Genomic DNA, 24,125 nt, shown 5'->3' with positions numbered 1-24,125 from the left:
AAATATTCTTAACATGAGAGAGCAGTGGAGCATGCAAATGCATCTATCACAAGTTCTTCAAACTAAAACACTTCTCCCAGGCTGCGATAGAGACAGTAATAATCTCAAGCTATTCCCATCTTCATCTGAAAATATCTCACCTCCAGACAGAAGAAAAATAAATCTTTAAATGTCACCGTGTGTTTTTGCTGGACTAATTGTTTGGCGGGCAACATTTGCCCAAATGCTCTCATTCCAATTCTAAACAAGTGAACAAATTTCCAAGCTCCAGGGGGTTTATTAGCGTCATTTTTTTGCCAATTTAGCGCCAACTCATGTAATGCCAACACCTACTGTACTAAGCAAGGGTTCTTGCCCCTGCTGAACAGCACTGTTTCAGAGATGTCAAGGAGAGAAATAGATAGGGACGGACAAGGAAAACGAGTCACAGTCGGGAGGAGAGAAAAAAACAAGAGCTGGAGTAACTCAGCGGGTCAGGCAGCATCTCTGGAGAACATGGACAGTTGACATTTTGTGTCGGGACCCTTCTTCAGACTAATGGGACAAGTGCAGTCTGAAATAATGGGAGCCATCTAGAAAACACTACTGGTGGTTCTTGGGAAGAGGTAGAGGTAGGCATGATGTGTTTGGAGGTGGAGGTGGAGATCTGAAATGAGATCAGCGATTGTCTTGGGGACAATGGTCTGATTGCGCCATGGTCCAGAAATATTTGTCCAAGAACTGCCACTTGGCCTCTGCAAATAATGGGGGTGGGGGGGGGGGGTCACTTAGAATCGACAAGAGCAGTGGAACAATTGAGATGGGTCAATGTCACTTTGGTAGTTACCAATAAATATGAACAAGAACAAAGCTATGGCTTACAGTCCAGATCCCAAACTCCACTCCCCACTGACCAATTCTATTCTATTTACTTGCACCAGCCCGAAAGAGAATCAGATCATTTCGCAAGAGGAGACACAAGAGACTGCGGAAGCTGGGATCTGGGATCTTGAAGCTGGGAATGAAAATAAAACCTGGTGAAGGAACTCACAAACACTTTAATTCCCCTTTGCATTCCCACACTGATCTTTCTGTCCTGTGTCTCCTCCACTGTCAGAGTGAGGCCACATTGCAAATTGGAGGAACAGCACCTCGTATTTCGCTTGGGCAGTTTACAATCCAGCGGTATGAATATTAATCTCTCTAATCTCTCTAATTTCAGACTGAGTCAGGGGAGTTTCCCCCTCCCCTGGCCATCGGTGCTGCCTCTGATTTGTTCTGTACCTTTTCATAAGAAGGGTCGGGACCTGAAACGTCACCTATTCTTTTTCTCCAAAGACGCTGCCTGACCCGCTGAGTTACTCCAGCATTTTATGTCCATCCTCAACAATTTAAGAGTTCTACTTAACTTTAAGATAAATGTGTGCCATTATTAAGACCATTATTTCTTTGTCTGTAACATCACTGAACTGTGCACCGGCCTAGATCATCGGTTTCCGATTTCCTTATTTACTGCACTTATACCACTACACTTGAGTATTCCACCGTAACATTGGCAGGCCTCACACCTTGTCCTCTCTTTAAACCTGTATCAATCAGAGCTCAGGAGTCACTATTCTAATGTGCATTTAGCACTGTTCACTTTCAGCTCACTGACTGAAACTCATCAATTTAAAACATTTTATTCATGTTTTCAAATTCCACCACAATCTTGCCATCCCTCTACCCACCCCCAGCTCAAATCCCCTATAATCCTAAAGCATGGAGTTTTTAACTCTTGCAATATCATCTCCAAATATAATCACTCCAATACAAATGGACTGGGGTTTTCCCACATCTCCCTACCCAATTATCCACCTTTGAAAGCCTCCTGGAAGCACCACTTTTGGCCAAGCATCTGATCTGTTCTAATATTTCCCCTGTGCCCCGGGGGTCAAATTTTGTATGGTTTCCTGTGCAAAGAGCCTTGAGATAATTACGAAAGTTGGCAGCAAGTAATGCAAATCCACAGAAACACCGTTTACAACTATTAGTCCTTGGCCTGCCTACTCAGTAACTTCCTGGAGAGTTCCAACCTGGTCTGGACCTGATCTGACATCAAAATGTGTACATTTTTTCAGCAGAGCAAGAGCCCTGAATGAGAAGAACCTATTGCGGCTGGGAGCAACAGTGCAAAAATTGGATGGGCCTTTGTGGATCCATAGGAAGATGGCAGACAATTAAAGTGTTAAAATGTTTCCCAAACACACTATTTTGCTTCTGCTGCATTGGGCCCAACAAATGCCATGGATCTTATGAATGAATAAATATTTTATTGTCACATGTGACAAATCTCAGTGAAATTATTTGTTTTGCTTACATAACCAAGGTATGCAAATAGTTGCCACATAAAGGACGGCAACAAATTTACAAAGTATCCAATGCCGGGTCCTCCTTTGTCGATTTTGTCACTGGGGTTTATTTTCTCCCCTCCCCTCACAGCGTTTCCCCATCCCTCATGTCGGGTCCTCCTTTGGTTTTCATCCCTCGTGGCGGTACCCACCTTTGTTCGCTCCCCCCTACCCCTCATAGCGGTTCCTCCACACCGGGTCCTCCTTTGTTCCCGGCGGCGTGTCCTCTGACTCCCTGTCCGTGACCTACTCTGTTCACTGTAACTTTCCTCCACTGGATAAATCTGACACAGTGGTTGCCATCCAACTTACATGTGCACGGGGACTTGTGCTTTTATTTTAGGCTCCCAATGGTGGAAGCCTAAAATTGACCTCATCAAATTATTGAGTGGATGCAAGAACAGGCACAAGATACAATTTCTGATTCTAATACCTCACTATTTCAACTGAGAGCATCTAAACACAGTAATACTGCCACCAAGTCCCCATCAACAACATTATGAGGTCCACCATTGACCAGAAAATTACTCATACCAGCCAATTAGAGTGGTAGCGGTGTGGAATGAGCTTCCAGTGGAAGTGGTGGAGGCAGGTTCGTTGGTATCATTTAAAAATAAATTGGATAGGCATATGGATGAGAAGAGAATGGAGGGTTATGGTATGAGTGCAGGCAGGTGGGACTAAAGGAAAAAAAGTTGTTCGGCACGGACTTGTAGGGCCGAGATGGCCTGTTTCCGTGCTGTAATTGTTATATGGTTATATGGTTATATGGTTAATTAATTACAATCCACCTGAGATTCTTGGTGGAAGAAGTCATGGGCCCCGTGAGGTGCTACCAAATATTTTGTTAATGCCATACACTTTGATCAATGTGTGTGGTGATGGAAATATAAATGTTCAGGCTGGTGAATAGTTTGAATGCTTTGTCCACAATGTTGTTGATCTCCTCAAGTGTGCATGTCCCATGGCAGGTGATGCACCCTAGAGTCTTTCCACTATTGAAAAGGCATAAATTCAGATTGTGAAGGTATACTTGCCAACTGCCTGGATGAATGCAGCTTCATCAACGTTCACAGAGCTCAACACCATCCAGGGCAAGGCAGATCGATAAACTATCCACCAACTTAACCACTCCTTCATCCGTCATGCTGGATAGTGGTCGCAGTATGCGGCAGTACCAAAATCCTCGGTATCTCCCAAACCTGTGATTTCTACCACCAAGAAGTCCAAGGAGAATGGACATGTAGCAAGCCCACCATGTTCGTCACATTTTTTCAGTGTCAAAATCCTGGAAAGCCCTATCTGACAGTGGCAACATTTCAGGATGACCTCTCCCTCCCAGCAACTTCATAACAGTAAGGGGTTAGCGTGTAAGAATGCACAAAAACAAAGGCTGCGACCCATAGATTTCTATCCCCATGTCTCAAAGGCATCAGGGGTTCATCACCATGGGAGAAGACCTCTCTGACCGTAAATATCTGACACTACTTAAGGATGTTTTTAGTTTAAAGATATAACCATATAACAATTACAGCACGGAAACAGGCCATCCCGACCCTTCTAGTCCGTGCCGAACACATATTCTCCCCTAGTCCCATATGCGCTACCTGCGCTCAGACCGTAACCTTCCATTCCCTTCCTGTCCATATAACTATCCAATTTATTTTTAAATGATAAAAACGAACCTGCCTCCACCACCTTCACTGGAAGCTCATTCCACACAGCCACCACTCTCTGAGTAAAGAAGTTCCCCCTCATGTTACCCCTAAACATCAGTCCCTTAATTCTCAAGTCATGTCCCCTTGTTTGAATCTTCCCTACTCTCAGTGGGAAAAACTTTTCCACATCAACTCTGTCTATCCCTCTCATCATTTTAAAAACCTCTATCAAGTCCCCCCTTAACCTTCTGCGCTCCAAAGAATAAAGCCCTAACTTGTTCAACCTTTCTCTGTAACTTAGTTGCTGAAACCCAGGCAACATTCTAGTAAATCTTCTCTGTACTCTCTCTATTTTGTTGAGATACGGTATGGAAACAGGCCATTTGGCTCAGCGACCACCGGTCGCCCGTTCACACTATCATATCCACTCTCTACACGCTAGGGGGAAATTACAGAGGCCAATTAGCCTACGAACCAGACGTCTGTAGGATATGGGAGAAAAGTGGAGCACCCGGATGAAAGCTACGCAGTCATGGTGAGAACATGCAAACTCCACACATACAGCACCCGAGGTCAGGATCGAACCTGGGTCTTTGGCTATGATGTGGATCTGGTGGAGATGAAACATGCTGCCCCTAAATCTGATCATGATCCTTTATTAACATATTCTTTTGAGGATCTGCCAGGCGAGTTACATGACAATCCAGTTATCATTATTTCCTTTCAAACCACATAACATATCACACTACAGCAACAAAGAATAAACAGAATGGCTGTCTTCCTCTGGCCAAACTGTCCATGTGACTTATATGGTCATTCTCTGCCTTTCTTTAGCACAGATAACTTGATCTGTAGTGATGAAGGAGTTATTGTTGAACGTTTCAATTGACTGGGTTCCAAAGCAAGAAGAATCAGAGGAGATTGTTAATGTCTGGACAGTGGGTTGTTTGGGAACCATTAAGTGAGCACCAGATCCCAACTCTGGATTCTCTTCCTTGGACAATGAACCAACGTCACATTCACACAGAATTTAGTTTAGTTTAAAGATACAGCATGGAAACAGGCCCTTCATCCCACCAAGTCTGTGCTGACCAGCGATCCCCGCACATTAATACTATCCTACACACTAGGGACAATGAGGATCTTGGAGAAAATCCCCACGTGTCACAGGGAGAACGTACAAACTCCGTACAGACAGCACTTGTAGTTGGGAACGAACCCGGGTCTCTAATGCAGTAAACGCTGTAAGGGAATGGAGATGCTTTCATTCCCACTTTTCCATCTTCAAATTCCAGAAACAATAAGGCTAGATTTCTTCAGGCTCCTCGTACCCAATATGGGAATTTCCATGGGCCACTCTAACAAACAATGCATGGGCATTTTTGCAAATATTGTTCCTCTTTGTCAACAAAATCTATATTGGGATCGTCAGCCATGCTTATAGGTAGATCTGACTACCAGCAAGTAATGTAGACCTGACTACCAGAATGGTAATGAAGAGTCCGCAAGCCTAGCTGGAAGAAGTCATGCAGTATTCTGAAGTTGAATGGTCTGAAGTTGAGTGGTCTGAACATCACCCATTCCTTCTTTCCAGAGATGCTGCCTGTGCCACTGAGTTACTCTAGTTTTTTGTGTCTATCTTTGATTTAAACCAGCATCTACAGTTCCTTCCTACACATCCAGTATTATATTGGGACCTGGCATTAATGTGCAGTGTAAATGATTGGCATAGCACACAAATAAACAGAACAAGAATAAATTGGAAAGTGTCTTCTCCCTACTGCCACCTTCCTTTCTGTTGTTCAGAAGGTCCTTTATGCTAAAGCAGTGGGTGAGAAGGAATTTATTTTGATTGCACTGCCAGCAATGTCATGATAATAACCATCTTTGTTTTCACAAGACTAAATTGTGGAACTATTTTCCCCTTCCAGACTTTGAATTTAGATCACCCATGGTGCACCAGTTGTAGCTTAGTTTAGTTTATTATAGTTTAGTTTATTGTCACGTGTACTGATGTACAGTGAAAAGCTTTTATTGCATGATATACAGTCAGTGGAAAAACAATCCATGATTACAATGGAGCCATTTTCTGTCTATAGACACATGATAAGGGAATAATGTTTAGTGCCAGGTAAAGACAGCAAATTCCGATCAAGGATAGCCCGAGGGTCACCAATGAGGTAGATAGTTGCTCAGCACTGCTCTCTGGTTGAGGTAGGGTGATTCAAGTTGCCTGATAACAGCTGGGAAGAAACTGTCCGAGCCTGGCAGTGTGCGTTTTCACACCTTGCCTGATGGGAGAGGGGCGAGGATTAACCTCAGTTATCTGGAATCAGAGCAGATTGGATGAACCTAGAAGAAACCAAGTGCATGGTCACAATGAATGGCGTTCAGTCATCGAGTTTATTGTTATAGGCATGGGCATGGTGAGGTACAGGGACAATGAAAAATCTTGCTCAGATTTCCAAACGGTGCATAGTGCAAATCAGGATTGCAGAATGCTGCATTCCAGACCTGTCATTCTTTTGTGAACGGTCTACACTGGGTAAAGGTTACACCAGCTTCCTTCTGAAAATTCTGACAGCCATCGATGCATTTTGAAACATTAAAATACCTCAGTTGTATGCTGCTGACTTGTTAAATGGCCAATTACATGGAGTGGAGTGTGTGCTTGATTGGAATTTTTGATGGAATTAGTTTGATTTGATCCATTAGTTGTTAGTCAATATCACAATTTCTTAAAATGATCAAATATTTCACCAATGACTAGTATGGACCACATCTGAATCTTAGTCCAAACATGGATCAAAGTGCTGATTTCCAGGGAATGATGTGAGAGTAACTGAGAGAAGCATCTCCACCTCCAGTTTAAATTCCAGTTGGAATATTTTGGAGGACCAAGTAACCAAGAACCAAGCCCTAAATAAACAGAATGGGCTTCAGAGGGAAGAATCCCAATGGCTGAAGTCATGCCTCACACAAACATAGAAAATAGGTGCAGGAGGAGGCCATTCGGCCCTTCGAGCCAGCATCGCCATTCATTGTGATCATGGTTGATCGTCCCAAATCAATAACCCGTGCCTGCCTTCTCCCCACATCCCTTGATTCCACTAGCCCCTAGAGCTCTATCTAACTCTCTCTTAAATATAGAACCAATAAGAGAATACTTAAGTTTGTTGGAGGCATTTGTCATCATCAATGGATGCATCATCGGATGCAGTGTGGGACTATCTACTCCAGGAGGACTGATGTGGTGCAGGCAGTGCCTTCCCAGGGAATTAGGGACGAGTAATAAATTACTAAATAAATAAAATTAATAAGTTAAAAATCTATCCAAATGGACCAACTGTTATCCAGACTGCAAGGTATTTATATATTGCTGATTATATTTTATCAGCTGGCTGCAGTATATTAGAATGAATAAATGGAAGGCGATCCCTTTGTGCCAACTTCAATAATTTTAAGTCAAAATCTTGACCACAATGGTCTCCTCACAGTTGGCGAAATAACTGCAGGATGTAAAAGTCAATAAGCATCCATAGCAATACCGTGCATTTCGCACTGAGACTTCTTCTCTAACATGTTTGAGCTTGGTTAATAAAACCTCATCTTTCATTTGGCATTGTCACATAGCAGGATGGAAATTGCAGATTATTCCACTGCAAGTTGTTGCTGCTGAGTACAAAACAAAAGCGAAGTCACCTTGGTAATCAATAATTTTTGATCCCTCTCTCCCGAGCCTTATTTCAAGAGCGAGGCAGCCCGAGGTATTCCACAGGCAGCCCACTAGTGGCACAGTGTCACAGTGCATTGGATTTTACATTCTCAGCTGGTTATCAAAAGCCTGTAGCTGTCACCACAATCTCAATTACCCAATGCAGAGGCTGAGTAGAAAGCTGCACCTGACCAAGCATCCAAAAGAATGCAGTCGTACTTGTCACATTCATGTGTTGGCAATGCTTAACTGCTTGGGAATGTTCTTAACCATTTCCCCTTTACTTTTATTTACTCTGTGATGATTTGTACTGTGGAATGCCGCCAGAGAGGCAAGGTTGAGGCTCTAGGAGGAAGGAAGTTGTACAATCTCCAGCTAATGCGGACATGCTGACACAGTGTGAAGCATGATCCTCTCCCACATCTTCGCATTGCCTCAGTGGCTGCCTGTGCTTCATCTCTCATCTGCCAACAGTTTCGAACACTTTCAATCAATTGTACTTTCGATGTTATGACAGTAAAGGAGGATCTGTACTTAAACTATAACGCAAAGAGGAAACATATCTCAATACAGTGTTAACATCCAAAGGACCTCTCTGAGTATTTGAAGGCACTGGACCCGTACTTGCTGCTGTTTAGAGGGATGAGGGGACACCTCATTAAAACTTACTGAATAGTGAAAGGCCTGGATAGAGAGAAGGTGGAGAATGTTTCAACGAGTGGGAGAGTCTAGGACCAGAGGCCACAGCCTCAGAATAAAAGGACGTATCTTAAGAAAGGAGATAAGAAGGAGTTTCTTGAGTCAGAGGATGGTGAATCTTTACACCTGTCGGAAGGGAGAGTGTACGCTGACGTGGTTTAGCTGCCGCTGCTCTCTCTTCACATTGTGTTTTTGATTTTTTTTGTCTTTGGATCGAATTCTGTCTTTACTTTGTGTATTGGTGATGTCTTTATTATTTATTTTACTCCTATTATATGTTTTTTTACTCTTGTTAAATTCTGTAAGGTGTCCTTGAGACTTTTGAAAGGCGCCCACAAATAAAATTTATTATTATTATTATTACACACATGGATAGGAAAGGTTTAGAGGGATATTGGCCCAATGTGAGCCAAATGCGGGCAGGTGGGAGTAGAGTAGATGGGGTGTCTTGGTTGGCATGGGTACGTTTGACCAAAGTGCCTGTATCCGTGCTGCATGACTCTACAAATTGGACCTCACAGTGACAGGGAGTAGAACACAAGGTGATAGTCCGAGAGAGAGTGAAATTAATTAAAGTGGCAGATGAAGGGAAACTCCGCTATGCCTCATGCAACATGCAAATGAGTTGTCCAATGCAGAGGGGACCACATCTGAACACCGACTGCAGTACACTGGACTGGAGGAGGTGCAAGTGAATTACGGCTTCATCTGGAAAGGTCGTTTGCCACCCTGGGTGGTAAGAGAAGGAAATTAGAAATCTGATTGCATATTCTTGACCCTGAAAGTAGGAGAGTGAGAGAGGTTATTGGAGATCAGTCCAAAGCTTGGAGTTCAGTGGACTGAAGATACACATTGAAATGATGAGGGTGCAGTCTTGTACAATGAATGAGTCGCATGGGTAAAAAAGATTTGGAGGCAAACCCAGAAAATCGGGAAAAGTTTAAACAAAGAGCTTGTGACGGCACTGGGCCTGTACTCGCTGGAGTTTAGAAGAATGAGGGGGGACCTATTGAAAAGTGCAGAATAGTGAAAGGCTTGGATAGAGTGGGTGCGGAGAGGATGTTTTCACTCGTGGGAGAGTCTAGGACTAGAGGTCATAGCCTCAGAATTAAAGGACGTTCTTTTTGGAAGGAGATGAGGAGGAATTTCTTTAGTCAGGAAGTGGTGAATCTGTGGAATTCATTGCCACAGAAGGTTGCGGAGGCCAAGTCAGTGGATATATTTAAGGCAGAGATAGATAGACTCTTGATTAGTAGAATCTGCCATGAATGAATGGCGGAGCAGGTTTGATGGGCCAAATGGCTTAATTCTGCTATTCTCTGGAGAGAAGGAATAGGTGACGGTTTGTGTCGAGACCCTTCTTCCATCTCTTTATAATTATGTTCTGCAATTATCTATGGTATTGCATTGATCGACGTACCTTTGTGTCTCTGGTCTTTTTTTCAGCACTGAGAAAGTACATGGTTTTATCTATTTTAGGTCTGAAAGGGATAACCTCAGTCTTAAATTTCTTTGCTGCCATCTTGTTCAAATAATTAAGCCTATTGTAATTTAAAACATTCATCTGAGAATGTTTACAAAGTCATTAACCTCTATCTCATTAGTAAACTTGGCTTTTTATCCCGTTTTTTAATTCCTTTATAAACGGCATAATTAGTTGCGGTCCTCAGAGATCCTTTCGAGACCTCACCAGTTACACCTTGTCACACGGAGTATTTACCCCTTATGTCTACTCTCCTTGTGCTGCCACTCAGCCAATTATTTAGATAAGTCAGTAAATTATCTTAAATTCCATAACCCCAGCAACTGCTATTCGTCCGTAATTAATGTTTTATCACAATGCCTTCAGCAGGCACAATAAGCAACCTCAATACAGGCGGCCCATGCCTACGTAATCTCCCAGTTGGTAAATACTTTAACTCCTCCTCCTATTCCCATACTGACCTTTCTGTCCTGGGTGGTAGAGATGCTCCCTTTCAGCGTCAGTGTCCCGGGTTCAATCCTGACAATGGGTGCTTGTCTGTATGGAGTTTGTACGTTCTCGCCGTGGCCTGCGTGGGTTTTCTCCGGGAGCCTGTGTGAGTTTCCTCTCACACGCCAAAGACGTACAGGTTTGTAGGCTAATTTGCTTGGTATACTTGTAAATTGTTCCTAGTGCATGTAGGATAGTGTTAGTCTGCGAGGATCGCTGGTGGTGTGCACTCGGTGGAACAAAGGGCCTGTTTCCATGCTATATGTCTAAACAAAACTAAGCACTATTCTCTCATTTTTCCTTTCAAACTTTGGGATGACAACCATCTGGTTCTGGGAATTTGTTAGTCTTCAGTGGGAGTCCGCTTGAAGTATTAGTACAATACCTTAGAGTCATTATTTTTCTCATTACTATTATTCAGCTTTTGACAATTGTGTCCTGTTCCTGTACCTAATTTAAATGATGTCCAGGATACAAGGCTCTTCTTTCATCAACGATGTGATATTATCCAAATTGCAAAGGCTATTCTCCAGTTTACAATTTTTCTTGAAGGTTCTACAGGATGATATATTTAGTTCCCAATGCTGACCCAACTTGCAATTAAATCCCAGTAATGAAAAAAATCAGCTCCATTCATCATCCAAACACTTCTATCTTTTTCTGATTGTGCCCCTCTCAGTTCATTCATATCCATCCACATCCACACCCTCAGATTATGCCTTGACAGCCCTCCACGATTGAAATTATTAAATCCCTGCATATGTTTCAGACTTTTCATCGAGGCATAGAAAATATTTCTTTCAGAGCTTCAAAAACTTGACACTTATACATGGAAGCAATAAACTCTTTCTTTGACTTTGATTGGTGTGTGGGTAGGTGGGTCAATGAGAGCCTCTATGTATGTTATGTCTTGTGCTGTATGTTCTATGTTGGACCCCCTCGAAAACGAGATGGCTGTCCATCTCAAGGGGTTATCCATGAATAAACTTGTTTCAATTGTTAAATAAACTTAGTGAAATTGGTTGTTGCCATAGACATAACTATGGTGGTGCAGCGCCTCACAGGCCAGAGGCCAGGATTCGGTACTAATGATGAGTGCTGTCTGTGTGAGGTTTGCATGTTCTCCCTGTGACTATGTAAATTTCCTCCGGGTGCTTCAGTTTCCTCTCGCATCCCAAAGATGTATTTCCGCTAACTGTTAGCACGCAACAAAAAGCTTTTCACTATACCTCGGTACACGTGACAATAAACAAAACTAACTAAAGACGTGCGGGTTTATAGTTTTACCGCCCTCCATAAATTGTCCCCAGTGTGCAGGGAGTGAGAGTGAAAGTGAAATAAGATAGAACTAGTATGAACAGGTGATCGATGGTCGACATGGACTCGTTGGGCCGAAAGACCTGTTTCCATGCTCTTTCACTAAAAACTTAAATTAAAAACTCTACAATAAATAGCATAACTACATTCCTCCCTTAGCTCTTTCGTGCCAAAGTACCCTCTTCCCTTCAACACTTTTCACCATTCAATGATACCGGAGACTTCCCAATTTGTCTTTTTGTATTATCAGGAATTAAGTCTGGATATTAAAAATTATTAAATTTTTCATCTGCCCATATCTATGATTTTTCTCCAACTTTCAGAATTGCTTATCTCTCGTTCTTTCTGATTGCTGCTGTGATCAAGAGCTCTTTAGATTTGCATCTGAATTCACAAGTTTCTTTGTTCTTGTCAGAGCTTGAAGCTCGCATTCCTTCCCACTTCTCCATTCTTCTTTATTTAAAACTTGAGCTTGCCGAGTCATTAATCAATGTGTAGGGAATAACTGCAGATGCTGGTTTGAATCAAAGGTAGACACAAACTGCTGAGGGAACTCAGCGGGACAGGCAGCAGCATCTCTGGGTGATGTTTTGGGTCGAAGAAAGGTCTCGACCCAAAACGTCACCCATTCCTTCTCTCCAGAGATGCTGCCTGTCCCGCTGAGTTACTCCAGCATTTTGTGTCTACATTCGAGTCATTAATCAATATTTCTTAATTTATTTCTTTATCTCTTCAGTTCTTGAAACTTGCTGGAGCTACGCACTATGGTCCATTATTTAATTGTCTCTATACCGCTAAGCAAAAACTGGAGATAAGATGCATGTCAGCAGAGAACACATCATCAGAGGTTCCAACAGCACTGTATTAATTTATGAAAGATGACACCTCTTGCAATCTGTGCAGCACAAACTTAATTTTCACAACAATTTATCGTGGATTTGATCGGTAGTTCTCAGAAAATGACAAAAAGTCTTTAGAATTTGAGATTTGTTTGGAAATTGCTACTCGACCCATCGTTACAGGAATTGAATTACATCTCATTTTGGATAAGTATGTTTGAGTGCGTGGGACGCAGTTTTAAGAGTTCATTTGTCATGGAATTGCTCCCAGTATTAACCAATTTTTCTTTTTGCAGCTGGCATTCCCAGAAAACAGCATGCAGAGGTATTGCTATAATTAACTGATTAAATATCTGCTTCTGGGCCTGATTTAACCTCACATTATTGTTCAGGTAAATAACACCATTAATTTTAAATCCAGGGATTCAGCAGTTCCCTTAACAAAGTGCTTCTGTGGCTTCATAATAAAAAGTCAGCAACTTGCGGTACAATGCATGGCCCTTTCACACAACCGAATCATATCAGCTTTCTCATCGTTTTCAATATTTAAAAAAAAGTTTAATTCATTTGAGAGAGCCTGGGGTCACAAGTTATAGAATTAGGCCATTCGGCCCATCGAGTTTACTCCACCATTCAATCACGGCTGATCTCCGCCTCCTAGTCCCATTTTCCTGCCTTCTCCCGACAATCATTCTAATCAAGAATTTGTCTATCTCTGCCTTAAAAATATCTACTGACTTGGCCTCCACAGCCCTCTGTGGCAATTAGTTCCACAGATCAACTACCCTCTGACTAAAAAGGTTCTGACTCACCTCCTTTCCAAAAGAGCACCCTTTAATTCTGAGGTTTTGTCCTCTAGTCCTGGACTCTCCCACCAGTGGAAACACCCTTTCCACATCCACTCTATCTATGCTTTTCATTATTCTGTAAGTTTCAATGAAGTCCCCCCTCGACCTTCTAAACTACAGCAGGTAGAGGCCTAGTGCTGTCAAACGATTATCATATGCTAACCCACTCATTCCTGGAATCATTCTTGTAAACATTCTTGTAAGCCAGCAGATCCTTCCTCAGAGATGGGGCTCAAATATGGGTTGGCCAAATAAAGATTCCCACAGCTTATCAAGGTTTAAAAACGGTATGCACTCTGTGTGATACTTTTTGTTATTAAGTAAAGATAAATTCAGTGAAACAATGCTGATCTTAATGACAAAACCCCATTCAAGCTCTGCCAATGATGGGGTTGTTTAACATGGACAATGATTATTATACGAATACACTGGAAAATAAAAAAAACTCCACCACATGTACCTGCCATTGTTTTGTCAGCTCCTGAACCAGCTGGGTGTTGTCCAACAGCCTCTCTTTATAGGTGGCATCCTGCAAGACATTGGCAGTGGTCTCTGCTTCTGTGAGCCAGGCCCGGAATTTGTCCAAATCCAGGTAGTACTGCTGCAGCAATCTGAGCGCCGCTTCCACCGCAGTCTCCCTCTCACTGGCCCTGTGGAACCATTGATTTTCACACACATTAGTAACCGTCATTAGCGTAGCAATTTCACAAATACTGCCTTTGTGTCCAATTATGAACTAACACCTTAAACGGAGGATTAGAAGAATGAGCTAGTAATTGTCACAAATTCAAATATCATGGGAATTTGCCATCACACAAACTTAACCCATATTAGTCCGTTAATTAGGTTTAAGCATTTGGAAGTTATTATACATCACATTATTAAGATATGTAGAAAAATCTGTGCGGAGTGCATGACTTCGGGGCTACGCCTCAGAATCTCATGCAATTCTGAAGGTGACTGGACACACACTGATGGCTATGGGGACTTCTTCCCCACAGCCATCAGACTATTAAACACAACTTCAAACAAACTCTGAACTATAACAGTCTATTGCACTTTATCTGTTTATTTATGTGTATATATATATGGTCTATAGTATATAGACACACTGATCTGTTCGGTATTTATGCCTACAATATTCTGTTGTGCTGCAGTAAGCAAGAATTTCATTATCCTATCTGGGACACATGACAATAAACTCTCTTGACTCTTGTCTTGACGACATTCAAAAGGTTGTTTTATACACAACTGTCTTTGACCCACTTGATAACTTTAACAAAAGTCCAAGATTATCATTCGGGATGAGTTATTTCTAAAACACAAAGTGCTGGATAGACTCAGAGGGTCAGGCAGCAACTGTGACACAAAAATATTTGATAACAAGTTTGGAAATCCTGGTTTGAAAGTGAAAAATAAATGAAGATTTCTTCAGTAATTGGTGCATTTGGATGTACAAGGAGAATTATGCAAAATGTCTTTGTGCAAAATATTCAGTTGAAATAAACAGATTGATTGAAACAATCAAAACAATGAGATCATGAAATAAATTATTTCTGTGCTTTTAACCATATAATAATAACCATATAACAATTACAGCACGGAAACAGGCCATCTTGACCCTTCTAGTCCGTGCCGAACACATAATCTCCCCTAGTCCCATATACCTGCGCTCAGACCATAACCTTCCCTTCCCATCCATAGTAATTGTCACAAATTCAAATATCATGGGAATTTGCCATCACACAAACTTTTCTGTTTAGTTAAATGGGATTTCTCACATTTTAAGATGATGTACAATGAGTTCCAGCTAATTATACATAGGCAACCTTCCAGTGGAATATGAGAGGCAACCAACCTTCAATCTGCATTGTTTATTATCATTCAATCAGTCTGCACACTGATTAAAAACATCTGAATTGTATGTGTGAAAAGCCCAACAAATATATTTCAATCACTCTGTGCACAAGAGGGGCCAGAAGTTTCTTCAGAACCAGCACGACTAGCCTGAAAGTGCAATGGAAATTCATTTTGTACGATCAAGCAATGTTTCAACCATAACTCTAGGTACAGCTGTCGGAGGGACAGTGTGCTGGGGAAACTCCTGCTGCTAATGTGAAAAGAACAGCGACATCCAGTTTCCAGGATTATAGGCTGCTCTGTGCTGCCGGTAAGCACTGACACAGTCAGAACTAGAGGCAGCAAGTTTACTAAGAATCCCAGAGGCATAAGGGACAGACTATTCCTTTATTATATCAGTGGGAGCTGGAAATAAGGTAACGCTCTTTACAAATGTAAAAGGACAATGCAGCAGACTTTAAAACTTGCAGATAATATCAGTGAATAAGACTTCTGTGTAGCGATTACATCGTCCATTTTCTTTCTGTTTGCTTTTGTGAAGTGATGTGAAATTAATTCAATTCAATTATCAACAGCAATGATGATTCAAATTGTGACACGAACACTCTTTTATTACAGAAATATTTAGCCAAAAGTTAATATTGTCAGTGCTAATTCCCATTTTAATCTCAAAATATAAAATCCTTTCTGTTGGTTGGAAAATTCTGGCCAATACAGGTAGTTTAGTTTGGAGATACAATGGGGAAACAGGCCCTTTGGCCCACCGAGTCGGCACCAATCAGCGATCCCTGCACACGAGCACTATCCTGCACACTTGGGACAATTTATAATTTTTACTGAAGCCAATTAACCTATAAACCTGTACGTCTTTGGAGGATGGGAGGAAATCGGAGCACCCGGGGAAACCCACGCTGTCATAGGGAGAACGTACAAACTCTGTACAGACAGCACCCGTAGTCAGGATTGAACCCGGGTCTCCGGCACTGTAAGGCAGCAACTCTACCGCTGCACCACCATTGCTGCCCCAATATGGCCAGAGTCAAGTTCAGTCTTGTCTTGTTTAAAAAAGGTTAGGAAAGGATTTGAAATATAAATAAAACTGCAGATGCTGGAAATCTGAAATTATAATACTGGATTCACTCAGCTGGTCAGGCAACATCTATGGAAAGAGAACGTTCTGGGTTTGAAACAGCACATTGTCTTCTCTTTCCACAAATGCTGTCTGGCTTGCTGAATGTTTCCAACATTTTCTGCTTTACTTTGAGTAAGGTATGACATTCTCCAATTAAGGTTTTCTTTGCAATTGATTCCTGCCTGAAATTTGATTTACCAGCAAACAAGTTTAGCATTTTCACCTGTTGTTTCCAAAAAGGATCTTGATTCAAAAAGTCATCATCAATTTCCCCCACAGTTGCTGCCTGGCCTGCTGAATTACTTCCTTATGATTCCATATCCTTGGTGGGACTTGAGGGTATTGATTTTGCCAACACCAGAGACATGTTGCTGTCAGATGGATGTCAATAATCATTGAATTAAGCAATGGGTGATTAACCTGGAGCATCTTTGAGATGCGTTCCTTTGGAAGTAATGTTCACATTTTCCCACAGGAAAACTCATCTAATTTCCTGTTATTTTACATGCCTCGACTAGATCGAGTGGATGTGCAGAGGACGTTTCCAGTAGTGGGAGGTCCGAGTACACAAGCTCAGAATAAAAGGACACACCTTCAGTACAGAGATGATGAAGAATTTATTTAGCCATAGGATGGTGAATCTATGAAATTCATCGCCACAGACGGCTGTGGAAGCCAAGTCAACTTCTCCTTTTGTGACCTTGAAACAACCCATTGGTTTCAAACCAACTTTGTTTTTTGTCTCCGCTGTAATGTAAGGGAACTCAAATTCTCACAAATCACAGTGCAAGAATGACTTTGAGATGATGATTGAATGGAAAACCTGACAAACGTATGCAAACCATTCTTCCATTATGTTTGTGGACAAAATTACATCAAGAAACACCCTCCCTCCCCGCCCCCATCTTTGGCATAACGTTTCTTCCTTCTCTCTAATCAGACTGATTGTCGCTATGGACGGCAGTGTCCACACCGACATTCGATCAGCTGTTCACTCTAGCTCTACGCTATCCCAGTGTTGCATCCACTCCCTACATAAAAGGGCCAACTTTACAGAGCCCAAATGGGCAGCACAGTGGCACAGCGGTAGAGTTGCGGCCTTCCAGCGCCGGAGACCCGGGTTCGATCCCGACTACGGGTGCTGTGCGTAACTTCTCCCCCATGACCGCGTGGGTTTTCTCCGAGATCTTCAGTTTTCTCCCACACTCCAATCATTGGATATTTTTTAAGTGGAGGTTGATTGTTAAGGGAATCCAAGGTTATGGGGAAACCGCAGGAGAATGAGGTTGAGAAGGGGAAATAGATTAGCCATAATCGAATGATGGAGATGACTCGATGGGCAAAATGGCCTAATTCTGCTCCAATGTCCCATTGTATGGCACCAATGTCCCATTATATGACACGGGCTAATATTTTGTACTGCCACAATACCATACTGTGAATATTGCACATTCTGACTTGACGACGTCTTCTTGCCGTTTTTGTTATTTGTTATTATTTATCTGATACGTTGGAGTTCCGCTCGGGCAGTGCGCCTGAAATTTTGTTGTTTGTGTTTACAATGGCAATAAAGTGTATTATTATTATTATTACTATTATTCAACATCACAACCAAAGATCTGAACAAGCCCCTTGACATCTATGCAGTTAATACAGTAGATACACTCTTAAAATGAAGCATAAAGGGCCTGTCCCACTGACTCGACTTTACAGCGACTGTCTTCGACCTTCAAGCTCGAGGGCACTTGCCTGGAAAACCTCAAGCTCGATCGACTGTCAGCGATGAAACCGCCAGCTGGATCGACTGACTGACCGCGCGCGCACACGCTCACACACCGCAAAGTTGGGGGCCAGGGAAAGCGGGGGAGCGCTGTCTGAAATTCACACCCGCTTTGAACAGGAAGGTAAAAGACGGCTGGCACAGTGTACGGTAAGTCCTTTAGAGAGCACGGAGGGGGGTGGGGGGGGGGGGGGGGGGGGAGAGGGGGGGGGGGGAGAGAAGGGGAGGGGGAGAGAAGGGGGGGGGGGGAATAAGGTGGGAAAGGAGTGGAGACACTTTTAAGAAGCCAGACAACTTTTAATAAAGTTTAGAGGCCATTTTACATGACCGGTCGGTTTTCCTTTGTCCTGAAATCTCCAATGAGCCAATTAAAATGCCTGGTCAGCGAAGGAGATTGCCTACGGCTGCCCTCGACTGCCTGTAACTACATAGCGACCCCACTATACTATGAGCTCAAAGAACCATGCTGACCAATTTTTACTCCCGGAAAATTTTTCAACATGCTGAAAAATGTTCCTCGACCAAAGGCCGCGAGTATTCGGGAACTTCCCTCGAGCATGAAGGAGAGTTCCAGTGACCTCATAGGACCTCTTAGGACCTCGTGTCGACCATGCTGCGAGTTTGAATCGAGAGCAAACTCTTCTAAACTCGCAGATTAGGTCGCTGCAGTGGGACAGCCCTTAACACTAACTACCCCTGTTTGTCAGTTTGCATTGAATGCATTTATAATGCAAATTGGGCTCTGCAGTCCCTTTTTGCTACAAATCAGCTTGTGCTAAAACTAATGGAATACAGAGAAACTCACATACAGACAGACATGCATTCTGAGTTAAGTGCTGTCACCATTATTTATCTCACAGTGGAGACTACTGTGGACAAGTGAATAAACAGACTGGAACCACTTTAGCAGTTTGCAATGTGGAGCAGAATGAGGAGAAGGTTGAAATTAAAAGATTTCTGCAGTCCTCTATAATGATTTTAATGTTATTTTTTCATTGTGGTAGTTTAATGATGGGTTCTGAATGTACCACAGAAAATACTTTGGTGAAACCAGTCTCCTGTTATTTGAGACAGAATAAATCAAATGAATAAAGATTCCACTCAAAAGGGAACAACATTTTAAATAGTAATATGTGACTGTGTTCTCATATTATTCACAAGCAATGCATCAATCATTTATGCGACCCATTGTTCAATTGTGAGGTCTAAAATACTGGACTTTGAAAGATTTTTATGCTCACTGTTGCTAAGCACTAAACATTATTCACGTTATTCCCTTAATCATTTATCTACACTGTGAATCGCTCGATTGTAATCGTGTATTGTCTTTCTGCTGACTGGTTAGCGCTCATCCAAAGCTTTTCACTGTACCTCGGTACACGTGACAATAAAGTAACTAAACAAAGAGACATCTACTACTTATGACACAACACTGAAAATATACAAAAAGCACGGATATATTTAAAGGAAACCTAGATAAGCTCAAATGAAATAACAAAATAAAATGACAAACACCAGATCTCCACTACAGATTTATGTGATTTATACTAAACTTGTAATTTTTTTTCTTTTCATGCTTGTAATGATTTCACAGATAGATGACACAATTTCAAAGGATTATGTTTGAATATTAGACAGGGAGATTAAAAATGTGCAGTGCCTTGTGTGATGGACAGAAATACATAACGTTACTTCAACATTAAGCGAAACATTAAGGGCTGGAGGAACTCAACAGGTCAGGTAAAATCTGTGGAGAGAATGGACAGATGACGTTTGGTTTTCAACCTGAAATGTTGTGTCTATTCCCTCCATAGAAGCTGCCTGATCCACTGAATTCCTTCAGCACTTTTTGTTTTGCTTAAGACACCAGCGTCTGTAGTTTCTTGTGTTTTCATTGAACATTACATTGCGGTGCTGGCTCGAAGGGCCGAATGGCCTCCTCCTGCACCTATTTTCTATGTTTTTATGAACCAACAGTTCTGAAGAAGGGTCTCGACCTGAAACATAACCCATTCCTTCTCTCCAGAAATGCTGCCTGTCCCGCTGAGTTTACTCCAGCTTTTTGTGTCCATCTTCGTTCTTTAGAATCGACGGTAGAGGTGCTTTGCACAACTGCACTAAAATGGCATTTATAATCCAAACAGGCAACCTCCCACCTGTCTTCAGATAACATTCACATTTTATTTCCTTCCTTTCATGTGCATGAGCTCACCCTGTTTCACCTTAAATGAACTTTGTTCAATTGTTATATTTCGTGTACTGCCATCATTTCAAAAGTTTATGAACTGTACATGATGGAAATAACACATTAAATTCTCACCATGGACAGATTCCAGAAATATTGCACGGTACAACATATTCCCTGCAACCCACAATCTCCTCGGAGCAGCTTCTGCTCTGCTGCAATAATTTTCTCTGAAAAAATAAAGAACTTCCCCTTTTGTGACCTTGAAACATCCCATTGCTTTCAAACCAACTGTTTTTTGTCTCCGCTGTAATGTCAGTGAACGCAAATTCTTACAAATCACAGTGGAAGAATGACTTTGAGATAATGATTGAATGGAAAACCTGACAAACGTATGCAAACTATTCTTCCATTATGTTTGTGGACAAAATTACATCAAGAAACACCCTCCCTCCCCGCCCCCATCTTTGGCTTTACGTTTCTCTCCTTCTCTCTTATCAGACCGATTGTCGCTATGGACGGCAGTGTCCACACCGACAATCGATCAGCTGTTCACTCTAGCTCTACGTTATCCCAGTGTTGCATCCACTCTCTACCTAAAAGGGCCAACTTACAGAGCTCAAATGGGCAGCACGGTGGCGCAGCGATAGAGTTGCTGCCTTCCAGCGCCGGAGACCCAGGTTCGATCCCGACTACGGGTGCTGTGTGTACGGAGTTTGTAACTTCTCCCCATGACCACGTGGGTTTTCTCCGAGATCTTCGGTTTTCTCCCACACTCCAAAGACGTACGGGTTTGTAGGTTAATTGGCTTGCTGTATGTGTAAAATTGTCCCCAGTGGGTGTAGGGCAGTGTTAATGTGTGGGGATCACTGACTCGGTGGGACAAAGGGCCGGTTTCTACGCTGTATCTCTAAACTAAAATTAACCTACGAATCATGAATTTCCGATGTGGCTGGAAACCCGAGTACCGGGAGTTAACCCACGCAGTCACAGGGAGAAGACGCAAACTGCACCCAGACGGCACCTGAAGTTGGGATCAAACTGAGCTCCCTGGTGCTCTGAGGCGGCGGCTTTACCAGCTGCGTCACTGTGACTGTCGCTGTGATCAATTCACATTGTTGAGGTAATATTGCAGGAGCTTTATTCGCATTCTGGTTGTTTTATACCTGTGTTGTGAATCACTTGATGCTGACAGTAAGCTGTAGAAAGTGGAAGAGTATCATTTCCTTGAAAACATTCACTCAAAATTTACATTTACAAAGTGCACAAGGACTTAAAGTGGAAACAAACATTGTAATTTATCCTTCCCCTGAAGAAGCTTCAAGATAATCCTTTGTTTTTTCTGGCAATATTGAAATGGTGAAGTGTTCTTGAGGGTAGAAAATGTCAGGTTTGCGGGTAAAACCACATCATTCATTGTTTACTGTCGTCAATACATTGAATGAAGCTGAACCTCCACAGCTCTGCTCGCCACGCATAATGATGTCAAGATGCGAGTCAGCTACTCCCAGTATTTTTACTGGAGCACCCACAAAGATTGCCTCAAATTATTAAAGCAAATTTAGGCTGTTATTGCTACTATTTCCCCTGTGATTACAGGCAATGGAACCTGAGCATATATTTAATTCCTGAGCAAAGATTCAAGTGTTGCAGTCACTGTAGATCGCCATAATATGCGGGGCAGATAGTGTAGGTCTGTGTAATCATTCACAATTTCCACTTCCTGCTTCCATCTAATAAAGGGAGAGAATATCCAGATATACTCACTGAATGGGCCTGCTGTGATATTATTTTCATACTCGGACTGATTGCCAATTAGGCAATTTAATTTCAGTTGGCTACATAATATAGACTAAATTAGAGTCAGCTATATTTATGTGAGCAGCGATATTTGTGCAAGGTATTTGCCCCGAGGCTGTTAATATCCAATTTTGTTTGGTTTGATATTGATCTCTGAGAATCGACTTGAGAAGTTTTTTTTTTCACTTGGCCATTGAAGAAAACAGTAACGTGCACAGCAGAATTCAGTTTGCAACATTGTAAATAGGTGCAGACATTAAAATGCATTTGCTTACATTTGAACATAAATAAGGGAATGGTTTTAATGAGTGATTGCACAGTCAATGTTTTGTGTGTTTGAAGAGGACATAGCAGTTGGCAATAACTGCTCGATAACAGCAGCTGAGAAATATGTCATAGAAACATATAAAATTGGTGCAGGAGTAGGCCAATCGGCCAACACCAGCATTCAATATGATCACGGCTGATCATCCAGAATCAGTACCCCATTCCTGCTTTCTCCCCATATCCCTTGATTCCTTGAAGCTCAGAGGGGACCGTGCCTTTGCTGTGTCGGCTCCGAGATTGTGGAATGAATTGCCTCTGCACGTTAAACAGGCCCCTTCTCTAGCTGTTTTTAAATCACTCCTGAAGACATATCTATTCTCCATGGCCTTTGTAGACCAGTGAGGTGTCGAATTGTTTATTAACTTTATTTGCTTGGTTTTGCTGCGTTGTTTGTACTTGTGTTTTATGTTTTTTAATTTATTGTTTGGATTTTTGTATGTAATTTATGCGCCTCGTGTTAGTTGTATGTTCTGTTGTTCTGCCTGTTTTATGATGTCTTGCTTGTTTTCTTTTTTCTGTACAGCACTTTGGTCAGCTTTGGTTGTTTTTAAGGTGCTTAACAAATAAAGTTATTATTATTATTATTATTAGCCCTAAGAGCTATAGCTAACTATCTCTTGAAAACATCCAGTGAATTGGCCTCCACTGCCTTCTGTGGCAGAGAATTCCACAGATTCACAACTCTCTGGGTGAAAAAGTTTTTCCTCATCTCAGTCCTAAATGGCCTACTCCTTAGTCCTACACTGTGACCCCTGGTTCTGGACTCCCCCAACATGGGGAACATTTTTCCTGTCCAATCCCTCAAGAATGTTATATGTTTCTATAAGATCCCTTCTCACCCTTCTAAATTCCATTTCATCCCTCAAAATTCATATTGGAGATTTGCAAATTGAGCCACATAGGTGGAAGGGTGCTTTCCAAGGTTTGGTACAGTGGTAGAGTTGCTGCCTTACAGCTCCAGAGGCCCGGGTTCCATCCTGCCTGCGGATGCCGTCTGTACGAAATTACAGTATAACATTCTCCCTGTGACCCCGTGACCTCCGGTTTTCTCCCACATTCCAAAAATGGGAAGGTTTGTAGGTTAATTGCCTTTTGAAATGAGTTCCGAATGAGTAGTATAGAACTAGTGTGTAGGTGATCGTCAGTCGGTACAGTCTTGGTGGGCTGTAGGCCCTATCTGCACGCCGCTTCTCAAAACCAAAAATAAGTGAAAATGTCAAATATGTTATTTGACAATGTTAAGCTACAGTTGGACCTGCCCAAAGGCTCGGGTTTTGGTGGGACCGGAACCCGCCCAAAGGTTCATCGGACGGAGTAACCAGGAGAGAGCTGGTGACGTTGAATGTGAGGAGGGTGACGGGGGTAATGCCTTCAGCGCCTTCAGGATCGGCTGCAGGAGGCAGCTCTGGGACACAAAGATGGCCACATGGGCTGACCAGACTTTGGTGATGGCGCCAAAAATGGTGGCAATGGTGTAATGTATGCAAAAAGAATTACTCTGTGCAGTTGCATATGTGACAAAAAAAACACAGTTGACTATTGATCACATTTGTGATACTTTCGACAAAGAGGATTATTCATTTTATATGTGCTGGGAGAACTTCCATTGAGGAAGTTTGGAGCA

General features: G+C 42.2%; 1 protein-coding gene across 12 annotated transcripts in view; it reads right to left on the bottom strand.

Moving 5' to 3' along the window:
* Positions 1–24,125, bottom strand: part of dmd (dystrophin) — a 1,582,845-nt gene that overhangs the window by 246,255 nt on the left and 1,312,465 nt on the right. For all 12 annotated transcript variants that reach the window (XM_055644518.1, XM_055644513.1, XM_055644515.1 and 9 more), the window contains one exon: positions 13,878–14,067. In XM_055644518.1, the coding sequence (XP_055500493.1) occupies positions 13,878–14,067 (190 nt within the window). The remainder of the gene's footprint in view (positions 1–13,877; positions 14,068–24,125) is intronic.

The sequence above is a fragment of the Leucoraja erinacea genome, chromosome 13 (assembly GCF_028641065.1).
Source record: "Leucoraja erinacea ecotype New England chromosome 13, Leri_hhj_1, whole genome shotgun sequence".
NCBI lineage: Eukaryota > Metazoa > Chordata > Chondrichthyes > Rajiformes > Rajidae > Leucoraja > Leucoraja erinaceus.
This window is presented reverse-complemented; position numbering and strand designations above follow the sequence as displayed.